Below are 25,671 nucleotides of genomic sequence, written 5' to 3'. Positions count from 1 at the left end.
ATAGCCTTAGTGTCTGAGACAGCTATCGGAATTCTTAAGACTTAGGGTAAGTAAAAACCTCAATATTAAGCCATCGTAATTAATTACAAATGTTTGTATTGGAGGAGGAGTAGTGAAGGGACTCTGACATATCTGCCTCTCATTTATTATCTTAAGACTGCTCTTCAGGGAATTCCTCGGCGGTCCAGTGGTTAGGACTCAGCGCTTTCACTGCTGGGGCCGGGTTCAATCCCTGGTTGGGGAGCTAAGATCCCGCAAGCTGCGCAGCGCAGCCAAAAAACAAAAAGGACCACTCTTCATTGCCCATATGCAACTCGCCTGGAGGTTAAATGTGTATTACTCTAAACGCTCCTTCATGGAGTTGCCAGTACTTTCTCTTTTCTTTAACCCTCATCTAGTGGAATGGCCTCTTTATTTTCTAAAATGTGTAGATCACCATGATTCTTCATTAAGGTAGCTTAAAACCTCCCTGATTTTTATCTCTTCTTAGGGTTTGCATGTTAGCCACTTGCAGGATTTTTCTCTTAGGATTTTTGCTAATATGTTTGCTTTATAATTGACCACCTTACTAGGTTCTGTTATTACTTCTTACAGTGTTTTATTCTTTTGGATTTTCAGTTAAATTGTCATATTGTCTAAATATAGTGGTGCTTTTGCCTCTTCACTCTATATTTTGAAATTGTCACTTCTAGGCCTCTAATCAGTATCACTGGTAAAGATACCTTGTAGTGCTTGTCAGGATTTTTGCACTGGACTTTCAGGAAGTGTGTTTCATAATTTTCATAATGGAAGATTCTAGCCATGTGTTTGTCTTTCACAGAACAAAGCTAAAGAATCAAGAATATGAAACTTTAGATCATTTGGAGTGTGATCTGAATTTAATGTTTGAAAATGCCAAACGCTATAATGTTCCCAACTCAGCCATCTACAAGCGAGTTCTAAAACTGCAGCAAGTCATGCAGGTATGATTTCTTGGTTTTGCTAAGTTGTTGTATGTATAATTGAAATAATTTTACACATTTTGAGTGTGTTCTTTTAAGATACATGATTTTCCTCCAGCAATATCACGTCATTCATTTCAGCCACAAGTACTGCTGAATATTTTTTTAAGAGTTTTCAGGACCATGTAGAGTAGAAATAATAGTTTAGACTGGTTTAGCTTTGTGAGTGGAAGAAGCAGGGATTTGTCCCTGGGGAGTAATTTTAGGGATGTCAGGAAGTTTCCCTCTAATCACAGATGATACTCTGTCATTTAGATTTTATTTCTTTGGTTCTATACTCTGTTTCTGTTAAGGTAGGGTTGGTCCTAGGAGAAGGGACATCTTAAGGCTAATTAATCATTGTACAGTGTCCATGAGTTTATTGAATCCTTTCTGAGGGCACACCTTGGAGTGCATCTGAGGCCATGGGTCTTTTAATATTTATATATTCTAGAAGTGTTCGGCAGAGTGAGCTTGACTCCCAGGGTCTGCTCTGTTTTAGGCAAAGAAGAAGGAGCTTGCCAGGAGAGATGACATTGAGGATGGAGACAGCATGATTTCTTCAGCAACCTCTGATACTGGTAGTGCCAAAAGAAAAAGGTAGATACTCTTCTTATAGCTGGAGACATCTTCTCAGTTTCTTTTTATTTTGTTTTAGATTTAAGTGCAGAAAAGTACAGTTTCTTTAAGCTGTCAAGTATGAATTATCTTATAAGCTTTAACTATTTTATAACATTTAAAAATTCATTTGTAAATTGTATGATTAGTGCTTTTTTTGTACCATATTGGCTTTAGATAACATAGATAAAAATAACTACTTATGTAGCTTGGCAAAACATGTTACTCTTTTTGCTGTACAGGTTATTTTGTTTTAATGTGGCATTTAAGAATGCTCCTTAAATCTAATTTAGGTAATTTCTACATGGTGAATTACAAAAAAAAAAATCAGTACTACCACTGTAGTGAAGTAAGTCATTATTCTTACCTGTTTGTTTTTCCTTGTTAATCTGATCTTTATTTGCCATTTTAAGGATGTCAGATTGTAAAATACCAAGTCATAACTTCTTGTAGTTCATAAAAGGTTAAGCTAGATATTTGGTTTTCTTTTCTTTCTAACCTTTCTGTCAACTTCCCTAACCCTTCCTTTTTCTCACGGGTTTTATGGAGGGGGGCCTTACTGTGAGATTCTGAAGCTGGACTCCTGTAAAGAATCATGCAAGACCATCTCTTTTGTCTGCGCCTCCCACGTGGAGTTTCTCTGGCCTGTTCTTTGTGGAACACCGTATTCTTCCTCAGCCTTAACTGTCTCACCATCTTTGTAACAGCAGGGAGGATACCTTAAACAAGGAATAAGCTCCATCACTAATAGCAGGGCTTGACAGATTCATAATTGAGTGAAGAAATCATTAGTAACTATTAATACAGTTCTGTTCATGTATTAGTAGATCCACTGAGACCTGAGGATTTTAAAAAGTGGTTTAGAAAAAACAAGCTGTCTTGTTTTTCCCTATAAATAGCATTTGGGAAATTTTTTTTAACTTTGAAAATAACTTTGCTATGCTATGCCAAGGTAACTAAATTGATTGGTGTGCCCTGAGATGTGAGTCTCCTCCATTACTGGCCTATGAATTTCATCCTTCCAAGTTCTTAATTCCTTGTTATACCAGGGACAACGGAGGAAAAATGTGAAACCAGATCAGAGGCATCAAATCAAGAACATCTTTGAGTGTAATTATATAACTACTACAGCATCACCTGTGTTTTCCAGATCAGTCACCAATCAAAGATAAAAACTTCTCAGGCAAAAGAAGGTAATGGAGGCAAAAGTGATGGTACAGTTAGTGCCAACACTGAATGAAAAGAGAGATCTTAAACTAGTTGAGTGTTCAGAAAACAGTTCCAAGGACGCATTAGCTCAGGCCAGAGCCTTAAAAAAATATCTGTGGCTTGTACTTTGTGGGACAACCCAAATAGGTTAAATGAAAGTTATTATTCTAAAACCTCCCATAAAAAGAAAAGCATTATGTTCTTGAAATAATAAAATCCCACTTTAGACAAAAAGTCTTTTTGTGCACAGGTTTCTTAGGAAGTGTTTTGTTTAATGAAGTGAAAAATACAAGTAAGAGAAGAACAAATATAAATCATAGCTAAAGCAATAAAATAACATATCTGGGTTTGAAATACAGGCATGAGCACACATTAAGAGGTTGACAGAAGCAAGTCCTATACTTTGGACTGTGACAAAGGAAATAACATAACCAGCCTTTTAGAAGGTAGTTATGTTAAGAGGTTTTGGTAATAAGAAACAGACTTCTCCAGAATTCAGGCAAACATGACAGCCTAGTAGGTTAAGTTAAGCTTATCCAGAGAAGTCAGGGCCAAGTTTTCAAGTACCACTTGACTTGACTCCTAAGTATTGTGTATGATTCTGTCTTTGCCTTATTTTTTTCGTATCAAAGATTGTGAGAAAAATTACTGCGGGTATATTCTCTTCATTCTGGGAATGCATTCTTCTCCCCAAACCCTCTACCCAAAAATCCACCTGCTATCTTCCATGTTGAAATGTTCCAAGTATTCTTAAAACCTTTTATCCTTTGGATTGAATAATCCTCTTTTTTCTCAACCATATTTGGTTTGTACATGACCTCCAATGTTGCTTGTTTTGTTTCTCTTCACATGTAATGTTTGTTTCTGCTTTCCCAGGAACACTCTTGACAGTGAGATGTTGGGTCTCAGGAGGCTATCCAGGTGTGCAGTCCTTTTTTATGCATAAACATTTTTTAAAGTGTAACTTTTATGGCATGGTCAGTAGTGATTAGGTGAAAAGTGCAGCCTTAAGCATGTGAATAATGGTTTTTATTTGGATGCCAGTTTATTTTATGAGTAAAGAAAGCAGTATAGTTTAGAAGTATAGTTAGTAAAATGAGAATTAGCCTAGATATATTCAGGAGCTGTAATTTGTTGCCAGCTTTGCCAGGGGCAGTAAGCCCCCACAGCAGTCATTGTGGCTGTGCTTCTGCAGCAGAGGTAGAGAGGCTGAGAATATGGTACCATTGCCAGTGTCCAAGGGCTGGCGGGTGCTGATTGTCTTTTACAGAGTGGGGGATGGTGGAGGGATCATAATCAGTGTTGACAATCCAAGTGATGTCAGTCTATGTTGGCACCTATGCATTGGGTTAGTGCTTCTTGAGCATAAATACATTCTTCAGTCTCTGATCTTGTCCATGTTTTATTTCTTTAAAAGCATCCATTCTTTTGCATGTTACTTACGATTTTTAAAAACAGCCCATAAGCTGCCATGTTATGGTCCTAGTAATCATTGTGTGGTGCTTTTATTTTCACCTTTGCCATCTGGCATTCATGGAGTGTCAGTTGTTTGCAGAACACCAGACTCTGCTCACAGGTCATAAAGGAGAACGTTTAGTCATCACCTCTACCTTCCAGGAATTTATTGGCCAGGAAAAGAGGCAGGTTAAAAACAAATGAACTTATGTGTGATCACTGTAGGAAAATAATTGTTTAAGGTACACAGTTGTATAATTGTATGGAAGTGTTGTGTGATTGCCCAAATAGCTTTAGGAAATGTGATTTCCCTATCATGCTTTTTCTTAAAAGTTAGATGTTCTAAAGTTATCTTTATGTTGCTACCGTATGTAGTCCACTCTACAAAATTACTGTATTATTATCTTCTTCCTAATATTTTCCTTAAGAAAAGTTTTCTTAGTTAGATAGTAAACTTAAGGAAAAGACCATGGATTGTATTTCTTTTATATCATTCATAGTATATGGCACTGGTTCTGGGTAGTAGTAGAAGAAATAGAAATGTGGGGCATCGTGGAGTAGTGTTATAACCCCGAGCGCTAGAGCCTTACTGCCCAAGTTCAAATCCCAGTTGTTCTTATCAGCTGTGTTCTGAGCCTCATCTCAATTTCCTCATCTGAAAAAGGAGTTGATGACATTACCTGCATAGGATTGCTGTGAAGACCTGATTGCTTGATATGTTTAAAGCCCATGGAACTGGGCCTGGATGCAGTGAGTACTCACTAAATGTACTCAATCTGATTATTTTCTGGCAGTATTTCCTGCTGGCATCAAGACATGGTAGATTTCATTTTGTTTTTAGTCAGATGTTACTAGTCTGGGAAACTCCTTAAAAAGGTGAGTAAAAAAGTCCTTGAAGACTTGCAGATGAAATATAGAAAGCCTTGTAAAAGAAGGAACCTTTGGGTTTAGTTAGCTTCACAGTAGGCACCACTGAAGGTCTAGGGCCAGGGAGTTAAATGCTGGGAGACTTTGAAGCCTGTGAGCAGGGTTGACTTTGATTAGAGAGGCCCTTGGTAAGAGCTAACTTTTTTTTTTTTTTTTAATTTATTTATGGCTGTGTTGGGTCTTCGTCTCTGTGTGAGGGCCCTCTCTAGCTGCGGCAAGTGGGGGCCACTCTTCATCGCAGTGCATGGGCCTCTCATTATCGCGTCCTCTCTTGTTGCGGAGGACAGGCTCCAGACGCGCAGGCTCAGCAATTGTGGCTCACGAGCCTAGCTGCTCCACGGCATGCAGGATCTTCCCAGACCAGGGCCCGAACCCGTGTCCCCTGCATTGGCAGGCAGATTCTCAACCACTGCGCCACCAGGGAAGCCCCCAGAGCTAACTTTTTTTTTTTTTTTTTTTTTTTTAAATAATGTGAGTTGTTTTGTTTTTTTTTTAATTTTTATTTATTTATTTATTTATTTTTGGCTGTGTCGGGTCTTCGTTTCTGTGCGAGGGCTTTCTCTAGTTGCGGCAAGTGGGGGCCACTCTTCATCGCGGTGCGCGGGCCTCTCACTGTCGCGGCCTCTCTTGTTGCGGAGCACAGGCTCCAGACGCGCAGGCTCAGTAGTTGTGGCTCACGGGCCTGAGTTGTGGCTCATGTTGCTCCGCGGCATGTGGGATCTTCCCAGACCAGGGCTCGAACCCGTGTCCCCTGCATCGGCAGGCAGACTCTCAACCACTGCGCCACCAAGGAAGCCCCAGAGCTAACTTTTTATCATCCACTTGCATGATAAAAGTAGTCTGGTGATTATCAGCTGATTCAAGTCTCAGTTCTGATTAGTCACTTTATGGCCTTAGGTATTGACTTGAGTCTCTAAGCCTCTGTTTTTATAGCTGCAAAGTTGGGATAATAATTGTACCTGGTTCTCAGAGTTTGAAGATTAAATGATAGTGCTTAGCACAGTCCCTGGCATGTGGTAGAAATGTTAACTGTAACTATAAATAGGATCTGGTGTGTATATCCAAACACAAATACATACATAATAAATAATAGCTTCATAGGAAGGATAATGATAAGGACATCTGAGAAAGTGGTCAGCCACAAACTATGAAGGTTAGGACTAACACCATGGCATGAAAAATTAAAAGGAAAGATCAGATCTAGAAGCGCTATGGAGGTCCTCTAGGAGTTGGTGATAAACTAAGAGAAGCAAAAAGTGACATTGGTTTCAGTGTTTTAGGCTGGGTTTAGGGGTTAGGTGGTGGTCCTGGAAAATCAGGGATTCAGAGCGAAGCCCCTACTAGCTCATAATCTTCGTGCAAATTAGGAAAAGCACCCATTTCTCTTGACTTTCATTTATTGGAAAATTGCTGTAATATACTGATTTTGTTAGCGCAGAACCAATTATGGCCCATCTCCTGTAAACTTCTAAAACTGTATATTTATTATGTGTCTGTGACCTGAATTGACATCCCCTTAAGTATGGCACCCTTAAGTGCATAATGATAAACAACCTTGGTTTTGAACCCCCGTAAGATGTATTTTATCGAAGTATCTTCACAGGTGCTGATTAAAAAAGAATGAGTATGCCAGTTACAAGGTCTGGGATTTAATTTTATGCACCTTTCCCAAAATAGGGAAGAGTGAACAAACTGTTTATAGTTACTAGTCTGAGGGAGGAAGAGGGGATGTTCAAACAAGAATCTAAAAATCAAAGTGACATTGAAAACAGTAACCAGAAAGTATCACATAGGGAAATATGGTAGCTGTCTTTCAAAGTTACTTTCAAAAGTGTGGATATAATAAGGTTCAACATCATATTGGAAAAGGATAAAGTAAATATACCAGCCACCCAAGCTAATACAGTTATAAAAGAATATGAAGTTTAGCTCTGAGTTATTTCTGGCAGTCAGATTAAAAGTAATGGGCCTGTGGGTCTCGGTCTCAAAGGCAATGTAAGGATCTGGAAAAATGTAAATAAAATAACAAAACTGGATGAGTTCAGAGAAGATTGTTTGACCCTAATGACAAAAGTTTTGCTTGCCTTTGAGGATGGAAACCAGTTACATATCACTCTCTTGAAGTGAATGATACAAATGGAGAAAGGATACTCTAAGTGTTATACGTCCTAAAGCAGTAAATTTCAGTTATTAGACCAGTTACCAAATTCTGTGATATCAAATTCAGGTTCTGAAATTTTTCTTTAGAGGCTTCTTGTAGGCTAAAGTCATCTGTGTTCTAATCTTTGCTCAGATGTGGAGCTCTGTGATGTTGGAGCTTTGTCCTGCATTCCCCTTTTATTATTCACTTGCTAAAGTCCTGGACTGAGAGAGTTCTTCCTCTCACATCATCCCCTCAGGATATGCAGGTGTTCAGGAGTGGTTGTCATAGGAGATGGGACACTTCTCTTTGTGTTTGTTTGTTTGTTTAAGGGAGAACTGTTAGTAGGGAATCAGCAGTTTTATTCCACTTTTGCTCTGTTCTTAAAATATATATTTCAATTAATAACAGCATTTCATTTTCTTTGGCATTAGACAAGATCTATTTTCAAGCATTGCATTTCATAAATATTCTAAACACGTTTGTCTGGTGTTCTTGGGGGGTGCTCCTGCCAGAGTCACTATGTTTTAACTATTCTGAAAAATTTCCTAATATTTGCTTATAGCTTCCAGCATGTTTACTGTGTTTGTGCCATACATAATCAATACATTATAATCATTATGAAGCACCTGCCCACAAGATTAATTTGTTTTATTTCGTGTTCATCCTTATATCAAGAAAACTGAACCTGTTCTCATTTTCCCCCTTTTCTCCCTCGCCCCTCAACAGTAAAAAGAACATTAGAAAGCAGCGAATGAAAATCTTGTTCAATGTTGTTCTTGAAGCTCGTGAGCCAGGTTCAGGCAGAAGACTTTGTGATCTATTTATGGTTAAACCATCCAAAAAGGACTATCCTGATTATTATAAAATCATCTTGGAGCCAATGGACTTGAAAATAATTGAACATAACATCCGCAATGACAAATATGCAGGGGAAGAGGGAATGATAGAAGACATGAAGCTGATGTTCCGGAATGCCAGGCACTACAACGAGGAGGGCTCCCAGGTGAGGACGTGTGGGAATCCTGGAGTAGGTACATTTTCTTTTGATCTTGAGAGACCAGGTCTAGAGGCCTAACTTAGGTTGCTCTTCTCAGTGACTAGCTTAATATTTTGTCTTTTCTTAATTATTTAAAATGGGAGGCAGGACACTGTAGAGGTTAACAGTTTGTACTCTGTACAGTTGTCCCTCAGTATCGGGAGTGGGGAGTTGGTTCCAGGACCCCTGCGGATACCAAAATCCACAGATGCTCAAGTCTCTTATATAAAATGGCATAGTACAGTCGACCCTGCGAATCCCATGGGTTCCATATCCATGGATTCAGAGCGTCAAGTGTAATCTGGCATCCTAGATTTGAATCCTGCTCTGCCAATCCCTGTGTAAGTAACTTATCTTTTCTGAGCCTCATCTGTAAAGTGGAGATAATAGCAGTACTTGCATCAGGGTTATTATAGGATTTAAATGAGACAATATTTACAGAGCATGTAGCACAGTGCCTGGTATTCAAACACTCAAATGAAAGCCAAGGACAATAAAATCTTTCATCATCATTATTATTACTATCCTCAGTAGCCATACTTCTCTAAGGATAGTCCGGAAAATTGTATAATTATATAAATATTAGGATATTCCCAGTAATGCACCTTTGAATAATTGATTTTGTTATGAAGCATCTTGATTTTCAGTTCTTTGTCAGTAAAGCTAAGATACATTCTTCCTTTCATATTTTTTTCTATTTCATGTCCTTTACTTAATTTTTTTAATTGAGGTATAAGTGACATGTTTCAAGTGAACAACATAGAGATTTGATATTTATATATATTGCAAAATGATCACTGCAGTAAGTCTGTTACATCCATCACCATATGTAGTTACAAATTTTTTTTCTTGTGATAAGAACTTTTGTGATCTGTTCTCTTAGCAAGTTTCAAATATGCAATACAGTATTATTAACTATAGTCACCATACATTACATCCCCATGACTTATTTATTTTATAACTGGAAGCTTGTACCTTTTGACCTCCTTCATTCATTTTGCCCTTCCCCCACCCCCACCTCAGGCAGCCACCAATCTGTTCTCCGTATCTATGAGCTTGGGTTTTTTTTGGTGGGGGGCGGGTGTTTTTAGATTCCATATAAGTGAGATCATACAGTATTTGTCTTTCTCCATCTTAACTTATTTCACTTAGCATAATGCCCTCAAGATTCATCCACGTTGTCGCAAATGGCAAGATTTCATTTTTTTTATGGCTGAATAATATTCCTGTGTGCGTGTGACATTTTCTTTATCCATTCATCCATTGATGGATGCTTAGATTGTTTCCTTATCTTGGCTATTGTAAATAATGCTGCAGTGAACATGTATTGGGGGTACATAGATCTTTTCTGAGTTTTCTTTATCTACTTTAAATCTCCCAGAAATAAAAGTACATTTTCAAATTGTTTATTTCCTTTCTTATACTATTACATTTCAATATAAAATAAAGTAGGCACTCAGGGTGCTTGTGATCAAAGAAATGGTTCTCTCTGTCATAGGGGTTTACACTGTCCTCAGTGTCATTGGCCAATGTGCCACTTGTCTGCCACTGGTAAAGAAAAAAGCCACCCTTAAGAGAGGTTGCCAAAGAAGAGAGGTCAGTTATTCCCTCAGCCCCTCTGCTCTGGGGGCAGTCAGGGAGGAGAGCCTTTGTAGGGGGAGTGGGAGGAGGCAGCTGTGGGGGCAAAACAGTTGGGTGCGTAACCTTGTCCTTGGCTCTGTGTTACCACCTTCGGCCCAGTCTTCATAGAGAGAGAGCCTCAGCAGGGATTGTTGCTTTTCACAGATCAGATTCCAGGCTGTGAACGCACACTGGTGTTAAATCCCTTTTAATAATGTTTGAGATGTTTCTCTCCAACTATCAGATGTTTTTAATTTTTAATTTCCATTGAGCTAAGTCTGCTACCTTGAGGGTCCAGTGCAAGAGAGATTTATGAAGAAACAACACATGTAAATATATTTCAGAACTTCTGCAAAAACTTGCAGTGATTCTGGTACAGTAGTTCTCAAACTTTAGCCTGCATGGGTGCACATTAGAGTCACCTGGAAGACTTTAAACAACAAACCAGTTGAGGCTGAGGCCCACCCCACGGAGATGTGATTTTGTTGCTCTGTAGTGATCTCAGGCTTTATTTCTTTAGTTCTCAACTATCCTAACTTATGTTTTTAAAACTTCTTTATGGATGTATATTATACTTCAGTAGAAAGCTTCTTAGAAAAATAATTTTAATTATATTTGTAATTAAATATAGGTGTACAATGATGCGCACATCCTGGAGAAGTTACTCAAGGATAAAAGGAAAGAGCTGGGCCCACTGCCTGATGATGATGACATGGCTTCTCCCAAACTCAAACTGAGTAAGGCAGCCTCACACTTCATTGTTCAGTTTAGTCCATCAAGGATAGATTGCTGATTTACTGAAATAACATTTAATTAATTGGTGAATATAATTGAACTTGCACTCCAGCATGGAGTTTCTTAATTCCTCTCAAGCACTGTTTTCTGTATTTTAAGTAAACATAAAAGCACGTGAGGAATAGAAGAATATAATGTCAAAGGTTTTGCTTTCTTGAATGCAGTGGACATTTTGTAAATGTTAAATAGTAAGAATAGATATTTTTTCTACATGTGATGCCTGGAAGCATATAGTGGCAGATTTTATTTTCTTTCTTTTTTTTTTTTTTTCTGTATGTTTGTTTGCTGATTACTAGAATTAAAAATGAGTCCCAGTAGTTCCTCCTAGACAGAATTTGATAGGTTAGAGATGTCTAGCCACTGTACTGTAAGTTAACTTGGCTGTCTTTTGAGTGTAGTCTGTGGATGGTTGTTTGGTTGAAAACTGTGAGAGAGAAGAGAGACAGCAAAAACAATTAGTACCATTGGGCTACAGAAGAGGTTTCTGCCTTATTTAAAATATATAAGTAAAATAAATACCAAGCAAATGACAGTGGTGTTGTCAAATATTCTTTAGAGTCATATTTGCTGAAAAGGGAAAAAACAAACAGACCCTGAATTTTTATATGAAATGACTGTAAACTGAATTTACAATAGCTTTGGGTATGATTTATTGCTAAGTGATCATTCCTTTTTGTTAAGCCATTCATTTATCTCTTCATGGAGTTGTAAAAGCATACAGAAGGTTTGCAGAAATGAAAACCTTCTAACTTACAGGGATATAATGCCTTTTAAAACTAGAATTCATTATACAAGTTGAGTTAGGAAACTAATGACAGATAGATACTTTAACAGTAACTATCTAAATATATATAAATACATTTTTTTTTAAAGTTCAGGGAAAGGAAATTTTAACATGCAATGTTAATTTTTTCATTTCTCAATTTTATGAAAAATTCAAAACATATGTAAGTATAAAGAATAGTACAATGAATCCCTGTCTATACCTGTTACTCAGCATTTATCAAGATTCTGCCATACTTATTTCCTATCTTCCATTTTTTCCTTCTTTTTTCTTTGTTCTGAATTATTTTAAGCCAAATCCAATCATGTCGTTTTATTTCTACATAGTTCATTATGCATCTCTAAAATACGCAGGTATTTTCTTAAATAACCATGAAGTCATTGTCACACCTAACAAAATTAGGAGTTTCTTGGTTTCATCTAATACCTGACAAATTTTCAAATTTTACTGATTGTCTCACAAATGTATATTTATAGTCAGTTTCTTCAAATCAGGATCTAATTAAGTTCTGTATATTACATTTGATTATTTTGTCCTTAAACTCATAGTTTAGAGCAGTCCCCCTCCTTTTTTTATCCTTCATGCCATTAACTCTAGAAACCTGGTCACTTTCATGTGCAGTCCAAATTTCTGGATTAGTCAGTTCACTTCCTTGCGATGTCAGTTAACTTTTTCCTTTATTTCCCTATTTCTCATAAATGGAAGTTAACTTTAAAGGCTTGATTAGATTCAGTTTCAACTTGGCAAATAAGGTCCACACATTGCATTTGATTGATAGTTCTTTTAATCTATAAATTCCCCTCCATCTCTCTTTTTTCCCTTGCAGTTTGTTGAAGAAATTGGGTTTGTACTATAGTTTCCCACAGTCTAGGTTTTGCTCATTGTGTCCCTTTGCTGTAGTTTCACGTGTTCTTTTGTCCTTTTTAGTTCCTATAAATTGGTAGTCGATCAGATTTAGATTTAAATTTGATTCTCCCCTCCCTTTGACACAGAAACTGACTTCAGAGGTGATATAGTGTCTTCCATCAGGTGGCACGTAATATCTGGTTGTTTCTTTAAATTATGTTAATAGCTATTGATGCTTAATTCATTGAAGAGCTGTTAGATAGTGATAATTTAATTTTATCATTCCTTGCTCATTTACTAACTGGAATACTTCTATATAAATAAACTTTGCCTCATCCAGTGTTTGATTACCCAGTGGTATGGTTTTTTTGTTTGTTTGTGTATATTGTTTGGTTTTTGAAAGGATAAAAGCTAGATTTTTTTTCCCCTTTTATTTACCAGTTTTCAAAATAATGAAGTACAAAGAAAATAATGCATTGGTTTACTAAAGTCCTGCAACATCTATCCCATTGTTTGTTTGTTTTTATTTATCATTAAGAACTACTAGATTTAAACATATTGCTGAGTTTTATAACCCATTGCAATTATGGTTCTTGTTGATACTTACGTTGTCCCAGACTGGCTGCTATGGTCTTTTGACCTGACCATGGTAAGAAGTCGTTGGTAGATTCTTTACTGTCGAGTGTTTCAAGATATACCAGGCTCATCTTGTATAGACTAGGAATTAGCCATTTGCCAAAGAGCTACTAACATTAGTATTTGAAATCAGTATTCCAGAGCTGTAGTCTTTATATAGTCAAAATTATATAGGGGTATACTGCAACTGGGTTGGTCACTGTTTCTAGAATTTTCAGTGGACAGAGCTAAGAAATTTTGTGTGTGTGTATTTTATATTTAAAGAGAAAATACATCTTAAGTTCATACTGATACTCCCAGTTGAGATTCAAGGCTACAAGGTTTTTATTCAGTGTCCTCTGTTTTAACACCTTGATCTCTTTTTCTCCCTTGTTGAAAATCTCAGTTCTCAAGGATACCATAGGAGATGGAGTTAGAGTGTCACATAGCTACTCATTTCCTTTATTCTACCTTATTCACAACTATCTCAACATAGTAGTACTTACTCTCCCACCAAAAATATAAGTACTGAAAACAGTTTTTCTAGTTCTTTCTTTGTTGATAGGGTATGTTTCACTAGAAACATACTAATTACTGTGTTTTATATATCACTTGGAATAGTCCCTTCCTTGTGGTTATGCTACCAACTTTTTACAAATTTAGGTTCATATATTTTATTTTATCCATTTAACATAAATCTTTCTTTAGGTAGGAAGAGCGGTATTTCTCCTAAAAAATCAAAATATATGACTCCAATGCAGCAGAAACTAAATGAAGTCTATGAAGCTGTAAAGAACTATACTGATAAGAGGGGTCGCCGCCTCAGTGCCATATTTCTGAGGCTTCCCTCCAGATCCGAGCTGCCTGACTACTATTTGACCATTAAAAAACCCATGGACATGGAAAAAATTCGAAGTCACATGATGGCCAACAAATACCAAGATATAGACTCCATGGTTGAGGACTTTGTCATGATGTTTAACAATGCCTGTACATACAATGAACCAGAGTCTTTGATCTACAAAGATGCCCTTGTCCTACACAAAGTCCTGCTTGAAACTCGGAGAGACCTAGAAGGAGATGAGGACTCTCATGTCCCAAATGTAACCTTGCTGATTCAGGAGCTTATCCATAATCTTTTTGTGTCAGTCATGAGTCATCAGGATGATGAAGGAAGATGCTACAGTGATTCCCTAGCAGAAATTCCTGCTGTGGATCCCAGCTTTCCAAACAAACCTCCTCTTACTTTTGACATAATTAGGAAGAATGTTGAAAATAATCGCTACCGGCGGCTCGATTTATTTCAAGAGCATATGTTTGAAGTATTGGAGAGGGCAAGAAGGATGAATCGGTATGTTTTCAAAACCATTTCTTTTTGAGAAGGTGTGACATTTAGTGTAAAACAGAAGAAAGAATTTTGCTTTGATTTGCTGTTTCAGCATAGGTACATGATTACAGTTGATGGGGTGCTATTTTGAATTTTAATTAGCCAAAACTTATAGAGAGCAAGTATAGTCTGTGGAGGAGAGAAGGCACACTACTAAATTGTCTAGAGTAGGGCCAATGAGGGGAAGGAATGAGACAAAATTGAAGATCTGTTGTAAAACATAAACTTTTAAAATACAGCCTTTCATACAACATGTATTTTTAATGGATAAAATGCTTTCAATTAGAAATAGTAATATGATTTTCTTTTAAAGTTTGAGTTGAATGCAAGCATGCTTTAAATAAAATAGCTCTAAGATACTGATCTGAGGTTAGACTGATTTAAATTTGATTGTCATTTCAGATATCTAAAAGGGCTTCTTTTTAATCTCAGAATCGTCACTTTTAAGTTCAGTCTGTAGACATTAAATGTTCTAAAAGAAGAAGAAATCAAATTTAAATTTCCATCAAACTTAAATTCCCTTCTAATTTTGATCTGTGCAGTATATTTGCCACACAACAATAGTATATACTCAGCTGTGAAAACAGTTTCAGTTCAGCAATTACAGTGTGTCTTCTATATGCTCTTGGGGTCACTTGGGGGGTATATAAAAAGTTAAAAATACAAACCCTGCCTTCCTGGAGCTTATAGTCTATCATGCTGAGAGCTAGACCTTTAGTCACTGGGCATGGGGTGATTCCAGCTGGGGAATCTGTGAAGCCTGGGTTTGCTCTGGATCTTGAAAGAAAAATTAAAAGTAATGTTTGATGTTCCTATTGAGGGCCTGCCCTTTGTAAAGCACCACGCTAAGTACTTTATGTACATAATCTCTAACTCTTATAATAGCCATTCTAGGTAGGTGATAATCTTCCTAATTTGTATACGAAGATGTACATGACAGAGGGAAATACATTGCAAAGTCACAACTAGTAAGTGGCTTGGCTTATCTTGTTCCCCACTATAGAGAGCCACTGCTGAGCCAGTCCCCAAGACGCCAGTCATGGAGCGCAGCCAGGGATGATAAGACTTGAGCTGTGTGCTCTAAGAGCTTCAAGTCTGACAGTTGGGGTAGCGCCTATGCTTAGGGAAAAATAATTCCAGGCATGAGATAACGTTTAACAACTTGATATTTAGTAAAAGATGGTGGAGTAAAGGAACTGCGTTAGAGTTCTAAAAAGGCATGAGACGTCAGAGAAGACTGGGAAAATGGGTGGGATTCAGATAAGGTAAGTGGTATGAGTAAAGGCATAGGGTTAGGAAATGAATATGGTGCGTTCAAGAGACACGTGGAGTTGGGGTCAGATTGGAGAGGCCCTTGAGTGACACATTTAGTAAATGGTCCTTATTCTTCAACAGTGCAGATAGAAATAAAGAGAAATATGGGGGGACATATTGTAGTCAAAATCTGCATTCATTTATTCGTTAGTTTTCATTTATTCAACAAATGTTTATTGAGTGACTACCAGTTATGAGAATGTTCTGGATACTTGGTATACACCAGTGGACAAAACAGACAAACCCTGCTCTCATGGAGCTTAGAGTTCCATTCTTATTCACAGTTTACTTAAATAGTCCTTAGGTCTAAAGTTAATCCTCTCCTCCCTGCCCCCCTACCTTACCCCCAGTATATCTTGGGATTAGTTCTGTGCTTCTTCCAAAATAGACTTGTCTCTTAGATTATTAGCAACTTTGTTTCTTGTATAGATGACATGATTATTTTAAGAATTAAGCAGATTTGTATCTCTAGGAAATGAGCTCTTTTGCTTCTCCCATTGTTGACATGGTTAGTTTTTGCTTTTGAGGCCTAGGAGGTAGAGTCCAAGGTGACTTTACAGTATTCCCCTTTTTATCCACCGTTTCACTTTCTGCAGTTTCAGTTACTCGAGGTCAACCAAGGGCTGAAAATATTAAATGGAAAAACCCAGAACTAAACAATTTGTAAGTTTTATAAATTACACACTGTTCTGAGCACATGATGGAATTATGAATCTGCCCTTTCAGTGTAATGTGGATTATCAAAAGTGTGTTTTCAGTTTTAATTTTATACTTAAAATTGTAAGCTCTTGTAAAATTAATTTCAAGCGAACAGTCTTCGGAAGTCTCTGTTCAGAAAATAGGCATCAAAATAGTGTCGTAGGAGTTTTATTTCCCTTGGCCAGTTTTATTTTTATTGCTTTCCTACAAGTGTTAGCATTTCTATAACCTGAAAAGATTTTAGAATCTTTCTTGAAATATCCATTTAGGTTGTTATTGGCAATGTTTTAGATTGCCAGTTCACCTTTGCTGGTGAGAAGCATTCTGGAGGCTTCGTTCAAGTTTTGATGCTCTAGTGATCCGTATCAGCAAACAGCTGACTGAGCTTGCTACACCATCCACACTAGCCTGACCAGAATGTCTCCATGACTGCTGCTAATAAGTCTTTGTCTCTGGTTACCTTTGTGGATAATTTTTCAGACTCTGGTATTCTTTTTTTTTTTTTTGTGTGTGTGTGTGTGTGTTTTGCACATACTTTTTATTTGTTGAATAAAGGAGTATTTGTGAATATGTACATAAACACATAGAGCGAGCACTAGATTTAGAGCAAGAATATCTGGGTTCTAATACGCAAAGCCACTTACCAGCTCCGAGGGCTTAGGCCAAGAACTTAGAGTTCAGCTTCCTCGACTGTAAAACTAGGCTATTAGACCCGTGCAGCCCACCGCACAGGTTTATTGCAAGGTTCAAATGCAGAAACATATGAAAAGTGCTATGAATACAACTTAAGAGCAATACAAGTATAAATACAACGAGTAACAGCAATTGAATTTCAAGTTGAGGCGTACTTAATCACACCCTCGGGTTATACCGATGTACTGATGGAGTCAATATGAAAGTGACAAAACAGCTGATTGCTAACGAGAATGAAAATGACGCTCTTCTGAGCAGGGAGAATTCTGCAATATCCCGTAGCCCATCCCTGCAATGAATCACTCCCTAAACTTCATGAAGATGTCAGCGACCCACTGTCAATAACTCTCTCACGGAAGCACAAGGGCCAAATGTCCCACGTTTATTTACATATGAAATGTCAGACCCTGGTATTCTTAATTAATAGAATTATCTTTCTTCCTCAGACCAACAGTAGATTAGAAATAGTAATAGAATTTCTTTGAGTCTAAATTCTGAAGTTCATTTTGCCCAATCCTCTCATTTTATAAATGGTGAAAGAATCTTTTAAAAGTTTTCAGTATGACACACATAATTTTTTTTCTATCTTCCACTATGTTGCCTGTGGTGATTCCCCAGAATTATGTAGTTATTTCTGGGAAACTAAAATGAACACTGACTCTGAGGCCTGTAACCATTTTACGATGCCCTTAGGACTTTGCAGTTTAGGTTCAAATATTCACGGAGTCGTACCAGCCTAGGCAACCATGATATAGATCCAAAAAGAAGAAAATGGGCTAAATCTTTTGTTAATACCTTATGCAGTGTGTTGGTCCCTTAACTAAGAGAAAGTAAAAATTAATTCAAAGATTAGATGCAAGTAAGTGTTGCACATGGTGTGGAGCCTTAGTATAGTCCCTGACTGTGGCAACCCCCTTCTGTTGCCAAAATCAGCTAATGAACATGCTATGTTTCTCCCTAGGAAGCTGTATGAGGCCTTTCCTTTTACATGAGCTGTACAAGGAGTGAGCCTTAAGGAAAAGGAAACTGGTGAGCATGAGGCTCACCAAGGTAAAATTATACTTCAGATTCTGTTCTAACAAATTTTAAGGAGATAGCCTTATTAGAACTGCACAGAAGTTACCATTATATCAATTAATGCATTAAAGAAGCATTTCATAGAATGCTTTAACATATAAGCAGGGTGTTTAAAAGAAGCAGCTTGTGTGTCAGTGAATACTCTTAATGCTATTATAGGACAGATTCTGAAATATATGAGGATGCGGTAGAACTTCAGCAGTTTTTTATTAAAATTCGTGATGAACTCTGCAAAAATGGAGAGATCCTTCTTTCACCAGCACTCAGCTATACCACAAAACATTTACATAATGATGTGGAGAAAGAGAAAAAGGAAAAACTACCGAAAGAAATAGAGGAAGATAAACTAAAACGAGAAGAAGAAAAAAGAGGTTAGTTTCTTTCATTTTATTAAATATGAAGAAACATTATTATGCTCTGTCCTAGCTGGTCTTATAATTACCTGTGGAGCAGAGTCCTATTTGTGTAAATGAAGACTCAGGGTGTTGGCTCTTTCAAAACAGACATGGTAAGATGGGAAATGTTTTTGTCATTATCAGTTTGGTCATCAGACTGGAAAAGGTTGGAAGTTATACGTGACACAGCTGTTATTCTAGTATTTCAAGAACAGAGTCAATTAATTCACAAGTGTGTGAGCTTAAAACCTCTTAATACTATTGGTAGATAAAAACCTAAGGGGCCCAGCTGGGGCTAGAGAGCATTCTCAGCAGTGCCTAAAGTTTCTGCCCCATTGTTCAACAGCATGGCTGTCCTCATATGGACTCAGCCAGGTAAGTAGATTATACTTTGTTCTTGTTTTAAATTATTTATTTATTTATTTATGGCTGCGTCGGGTCTTAGTTGCAGCACGCAGGATCTTTCGTTGCGGTGCGCGGGCTTTTCTCTAGTTGGGGTACGCAGGCTCCAGAGCATGTGGGGTCTGTAGCTGCTGCATGCAAGCTTAGTTGCCCCACAGCACGTGGGATCTTAGTTCCCCGACCAGAGATCGAACCCGTGTCCCCTGCATTGGAAGGCGGATTCTTAAGCACTGGACCACCAGGGAAGTCCCCAAGTAGATGATATTTTGGTTGAACCACATAACTAGGAGGAAATTTTTATTTTAATTGTAACAACCTAAAAATGTTACTTTGAGTCACTTGCCAGAATTTAGAAATATTTGAAAGTAGGAACTTTTATTAGAAATTTAATCATTTCTGAAAAAGAATTCACATAAATACCTAGAATATATAACTTTCCAAGAGTCATATTAGTCTTTAGCATCAGATCTCCTCCTTAGAGTTTTTTTTCCTTAGGCAAGAGAACAAAGTAAGTTGGTTTGAAGCAAATTCTCATAAGCAATGGCATATGCAAAAAAGAAAAGAAAAGAACCTGGTTGGTGAGAATAGTGATTTTACCAGTACAGGGCTAGCTGCAGAAACCAGCAGCTTTTTGCCAGAAGGAATGTACTCATTTAGGATGGTGAGAGTGTGTGTGTGTGTGTGTGTGTGTGTGTGTGTGTGTGTGTTGGACCAGGAAAGGGGGAGGGGGGTCCTGTGTCTTTTCCAACGAAAGCAGTTGATGCAGGAATGAACAGGGTAAACCTGTAGCTTCACTTGCCCCAAGTAACAGTTGGGATTGAGGAATATCCTGAAAATTACCATAGAAGGGCTAAGATAAGCTCTCTACACATTCTTGGCTGACTGGAAAACTACACATGTACAGGGGAGATGCGAGATACTGATGAAAAGCAAAATGCGAGGGATTCTTGAAAGTTGGTCACAACTTTGAATGCATCCCCCAAGCCACATGCAGATTGTTCAGCAGAGGGTGGATCCTTACAGGTTTGAAGTGCTTGAATACAGTCTTCACCTAAATCATTGGTTGAGCTTTAGCTATGCAGACTTACAGCAACCCCTCATGCCATGTGTCCTAGTATACTTATAATGGGAATCTCAGAGGAGAGAAAGGGAAAGAAAAATATTTGAAGACATAATGGCTGAAAACTTCTCAAATTTGATGTAAAACATTAACCTACAGCTCCAAGAACATGTAAGAAAACACAAAGGGAATCACATCTAGGTATGTCATAATCAAACTGCTGAAAGAAAGTCTTAAAAGCAGAAAAATGACTCATCATGTCCAAAAAAACAATAATATGATAATGACTCATAAGAAATAATGGAGGCCAGAAAGCAGTAGAATGATATTCAGAATGCTAAAAGGGGAAGAAAACTGAACCAATAATTGTGTATCCAGTGAACGAACCTGTCTTTCAAGAGTGAAGCTGAAATAACTCATTCCCAGATTAACAAAAATTGAGAGAGTTCAGTGCTGGTAGATCTTCCCTGTAAGAAATACTGAAGGACGAGCTTCAGGCCAAAAGAAAATACCACCAGGTAGTAACTCAGATCTGTAAGAAGGACTGAAGAGTATTGGAAATGGTAAACATGTGGGTAAATATAAAAGACTATGTCTGTATCTTTTTCACTTAATTTCTTTAAAAACATTAGATTGATTAAAGGAATAATAACACTATTGTTAGCTTTATAACGTTTATGGAAGTATATATGTGACACAACTAGCACAAAGGAATGGAGCCATATTGGAGCAAAGTTGCAATATTGAATGAAACTAAGTCACTGTTAACCTGAAATAGATGGTGACATGTTAAAGATGCATATTGTAATACCAGTAATAAATAGAAAAAGTCAACACAGGAATTAAAATGATACGCCAGAAATACTTGCTTAACACAAAAGAGGGCAGTAAAGGAGGAAAAAAGGAACAAAAAAAAAATAAGACCAAAAAAAAAGCAAAATGGCAGACTTGAATTCAGTCATATCAGTAATTACATACTGTGAATAGACTGAACACTCCATTCAAAATGCATTGGTTATCAGACTGAATTTAAAAAGTAAGATCCAACTGTATACTGTCTATAAGAGACTCATTTAGATTTGGACACAAATAGGTTGAAAGGAAAATGAAGGGAAAAGATATACCATGCAAATAGTAACCATAGTGAGTTGGAGTGGCTATATTAATCAGACAAATAGACTTTAAAAAATATTCCTAGAGTTGAAGGGGGACATTTTATAATGTTAAAAGGGTCAAGAACGTATAATACTTATAAATGTGTATGCACCTAACAGTGGAGCCCCAAAATACATGAAGCAAAAACTGACAGAATTGAAGAGAAATAGTTCAATGGTTATAGTCTCAATACACCTTTCTCAGCAAATGACAGACTAACTAGACCAAAAATCGGCAAAAGTATGACTTAAATAAGATTGCTATAGACTGAACGTTGTGTCTTCCACCAAAATTTGTACGTTGTAGCCTCCAGTATGTTGGTATCTGGAGATGGGGCCTTTAGGATGTAATTAGGTTTGGATGCAGTCATGGGAGTGGAGCCACTACAGTGGAATTGGTGCCATTGTAAGGGGATGAAGAGTGAGAAGACAACTGTTTATGAACCAGGAAGTGGACCCTCACCAGACACCAAATCTGCCTCCAGAACTGTGAGAAATGGATGTTTGTTGTTTAAGCCACCCTGTTTATGGTGGGTGTTCTTATAGCAACCTGAGCTCTAGGACAAGGACTGTCAACCAGCTTGACATGACTGACGTGTAAAACACTATACCCAATGACTGCAGAATACACATTCTTGAAGAGTGTACATGGAACATTGTCTAGAATGGACCATGTGCTGGGTCATAAAAGTTTAAAAAATTTTAAAGGATTGAAATCATATCAAGTTTGTTCTTTTTTTTTTAATTTTTGGCTGTGTTGGGTCTTGTTGTTGCGCGCGGGCTTTCTCTAGTTGCGGCAGGTGGGGGCTACTCTTTGCTGCTGTGCATGGGCTTCTCATTGCGGTGGTTTTTCTTGTTGCAGAGCATGGGCTCTAGGTGTGCGGGCTTCAGTAGCAGCACGTGGGCTCAGTAGCTGTGGCCTGCAGGCTCTAGAGCGCAGGCTCAGTAGTTGTGGCACACGGGCTTAGTTGCTCCACGGCATGTGGGATCTTCCCAGACCAGGGCTCGAACCCGTGTCCCCTGCATTGGCAGGCGGATTCTTAACCACTGTGCCACCAGGAAAGTCCCGGGTTTTTAATTTTGAGACAGAAGATTCTTCTCTTGAGAAATGGACCAGGCAGTGGGGATCTGAAGATAACATCTGGTCCTCAATGAAATCCATCCAGCTCTATGTATGCATGGAGAGCTTCCAGTCAGCTTTTTAAAGCATTTTTACTTTTGTTTCTTTTTTTTTTTTCTTGGCTGCACCACACAGCATGTGGGATCTTAGTTCCCAGACCAGGGTCAGACCCACGCCCCCTGCACTGGAAGCACAGCATCTTAACCAGTGGACCACCAGGGAAGTCCCTAAAGTGTTTTACTTTTAAATAGAAGCAGATATTTATTTAAATGGGACCAAATATTTAAGGGAAAACTCTCTAAGATGTTAAGATAGAGAGCAAAACAAAAAGAAAAATGGACCTTGGCAGAAACAAGAAAAATGAAGGCAGCAGGAGAAAATTTTTTTAAAAAACCAACTAACTGGACCTTCAGAGAGATGGCAAGCTACTGCATCCATAAAACAAGAACAGAAAGCCATAAAAAATGAACATTTGCAGAACAGAAAATTTATTGGAAATTAAAAATATGGTAAACCCACAGAGTTAAAGAAAATATTCACAAATCATTATATCTGATAACGGTCTAGTATCCAGAATATACAAAGGACTCCTACAATTCAACAACAACCAAACAGCACAATTCAAAAGTGGGCAAAAGATTTGAATAGATATATCCTCAAAGAAATTATAGAAATGGCCATAAGCACATGAAAATTAATGTTCAACGTCATTAGTCATTAGGGGAATGAAAATGAAAATTACCGTGAGATACCACTTCACACCCTTTAGGATAACTGTTATAAAAAAAAAAAAAAAAAGATACAAGTGTTGGTGACCATGTGGAGAAATTGGAACCCTCATAAATTGCTGGTGGGAATGTAAAGTGGTGCAGCCGCTATGGAAAACAGTTTGGCAATTTGTTTAAAAGCTAAACATTTAATTACTATATGATCAATTAGTTCTGCTCCTAGGTATATATCCAAAAGAACTGAAACCAGGGACTTAAGCAGATACTTGTATACCAATGTTCATAGCAGCATTATTCATAATAGCCAAAAGACAGAAACAACCCAAGTATCCATCACAGATGAATGGATAAACAAAATGCAGTATTTACATACAGTGGAATATTATTCAGCCATAAAAAGTAAAGAAGTTCTGACACATACTACGAGGTGGATGAACCTTGAAAACATTATGCTATCTGAAATAAGCCAGACACAAAAGGACAGATGCTGTGTGATTTCACTTATATGAGGTACCTAGAATACCAAATTCATAGAGAGACAAAGTAGATTAAAGGTTACCAAGCTGTGGAGAAGAAAGATAAGGAGTTATTTTTATTTAATGGTTACAGAGTTTCTGTTTGGAGTAAAGAAAAGGTTTTGGAAATAGTGGTTATGGTTGCACAACATTGTGAGTATAATTAATGCCACTGAACTATACACTTAAAGATCGTCCAGGGCTTCCCTGATGGCGCAGTGGTTAAGAATCCGCCTGCCAGTGCAGGGGACACAGGTTCGAGCCCTGGTCAGTGAAGATCCCACATGCCGCGGAACAGCTAAGCCCGTGTGCCACAACTACTGAGCCTGTGCTCTAGAGCCTGCGAGCCACAACTACTGAAGCCCACGTGCCTAGAGCCCATGCTCCACAACAAGAGAAGCCACCACAACGAGAAGCCCGCACGCTGCAACAAAGAGTGGCCCCCGCTTGCCACAACTAGAGAAAGCCCTCGCACAGAAACGAAGACCCAACACAGCCATGAATAGATAAATAAATAATAAATAATAATTTAAAAAAACAAAAACAAAAACAAAGAAAAAATAAATTAAAAAAATAAAATTAATGTAGTATACCAAAAACCATTGCATTGTGCACTTTTAAAATAATTAATTAATTAATTTTTGGCTGTGTTGGGTCTTTGTTGCTGCACGCGGGCTTTCTCTGGTTGCGGCGAGCGGGGGCTACTCTTCTTTGTGGTGTGTGGGCTTCTCATCATGAGGGATTCTCTTTGTTGTGGGGCACGGGCTCTAGGCACACGGGCTTCAGTAGTTGTGACCCACGGGCTCAGTAGTTGTGGCACACGGGCTTAGTTGCTCCATGGCATGTGGGATCTTCCCGGACCAAGGATTGAACCTCTGTCCCCTGCATTGGCAGGCGCATTCTTAACCACTTCACCACTATGGAAGTGCCGAACTGTGCACTTTAAATAGGTGAATTGTATGGTGTATTAATTATATCTCAAGCTTTTAAAAAAAAAATGATAGCAGAGTGGTGTTGGGGGATAAGATTGATGTTGTTTAACAGAACAAACTTGCAAAGAGTAGTAAATAAGCTATAGAGATCTAATGCAGAGTACAGTAGATATAGACAACAATATTGTCCTATAGTTATGTAGTGTGGTAAACTGCTGCAATGGCAACACTATATAAATAGATCAAAGTAACATGTTGTACACCTTAGATTTACACAATGTGGCACTTCCCTGGTGGTCCAGTGGGTAAGACTCCACACCCCCAATGCAGGGGGCCCGGGTTCGATCCCTGGTCAGGGAACTAGATCCTGCCTGCATGCCACAACTAAGAAGTCCACATGCCGCAACGAATATCCATGTGCCTCAACTAAGACCCAGCACAGCCTAAATAAATAAATAAATAAATAATTTTAAAAATTTACACAATGTTATATATCAAATTTATTCACTTAAAAAATTGTTTTAAAGATAGCAGAAGGGAAACAGAGAAGGATTAGAAGATAAAGTTGAAGAAATCTCCAAGGAAATAGAACGACAACAAATAAACAAAGAAAAAGATACCTAAAAGATCAGCTCAGGTGGCCTAGAATCCACATAACTGCAGAACACAGTTCTGCTAGGCCTTCTTCCACTATATAACAAGGACCCCTTTCCTCCACTTTCTAATAACATTTTCTTCATTTTCTTCTGAGCCTTCAATGCCAAGTCTTTAATGTCCATTTCTCTACTAACAGTCTATTCAAGGCAACCTAGGCTTTTTCTGTCATGTTCCTCAAAATTCTTCCAGTCTCTGCCTATTCAATTGCAGAGTCACTTTCATATTTTTTTAGGTACTTGTTACTGTAACAACCCCTCTACCGGCTACCAAAATCTAATCTAAATACCATCAACTCAAAAGTCCCAAATCTCATTATTTAAATCGTCTAAACTAGGTGTATGGGTGAGGCTCTGGGTATGATCCATCCTGAGACACAATTTCTCTTCATCTGTGAACCTGTGAAAGTGAAAAAACAAGTTCTCTGCTCCTACAATATAGTGATGGAACATGCATAGGATAACAGGGACATTCCCTTTCAAAAAGGGAGAAATGGAAAGAAAAAAAAGAGTC

At 37.9% G+C, this 25,671-nt stretch overlaps 1 protein-coding gene across 13 annotated transcripts in view; it reads left to right on the top strand.

Annotated features, from left to right (window-relative positions):
* The window catches only part of PBRM1 (polybromo 1), a 109,707-nt gene that overhangs the window by 41,077 nt on the left and 42,959 nt on the right, over positions 1–25,671 (top strand). For 9 of the 13 annotated variants that reach the window (XM_036869810.1, XM_036869809.1, XM_036869808.1 and 6 more), the window contains 7 exons: positions 821–962; positions 1,483–1,580; positions 3,684–3,728; positions 8,059–8,335; positions 10,620–10,725; positions 13,737–14,379; positions 18,358–18,569. In XM_036869810.1, the coding sequence (XP_036725705.1) occupies positions 821–962; positions 1,483–1,580; positions 3,684–3,728; positions 8,059–8,335; positions 10,620–10,725; positions 13,737–14,379; positions 18,358–18,569 (1,523 nt within the window). The remainder of the gene's footprint in view (positions 1–820; positions 963–1,482; positions 1,581–3,683; positions 3,729–8,058; positions 8,336–10,619; positions 10,726–13,736; positions 14,380–18,357; positions 18,570–25,671) is intronic. The other 4 variants (XM_036869815.1, XM_036869820.1, XM_036869819.1 and 1 more) reach the window with 1 other exon arrangement.

Source organism: Balaenoptera musculus, chromosome 11 (genome assembly GCF_009873245.2).
Source record: "Balaenoptera musculus isolate JJ_BM4_2016_0621 chromosome 11, mBalMus1.pri.v3, whole genome shotgun sequence".
NCBI lineage: Eukaryota > Metazoa > Chordata > Mammalia > Artiodactyla > Balaenopteridae > Balaenoptera > Balaenoptera musculus.
This window is presented reverse-complemented; position numbering and strand designations above follow the sequence as displayed.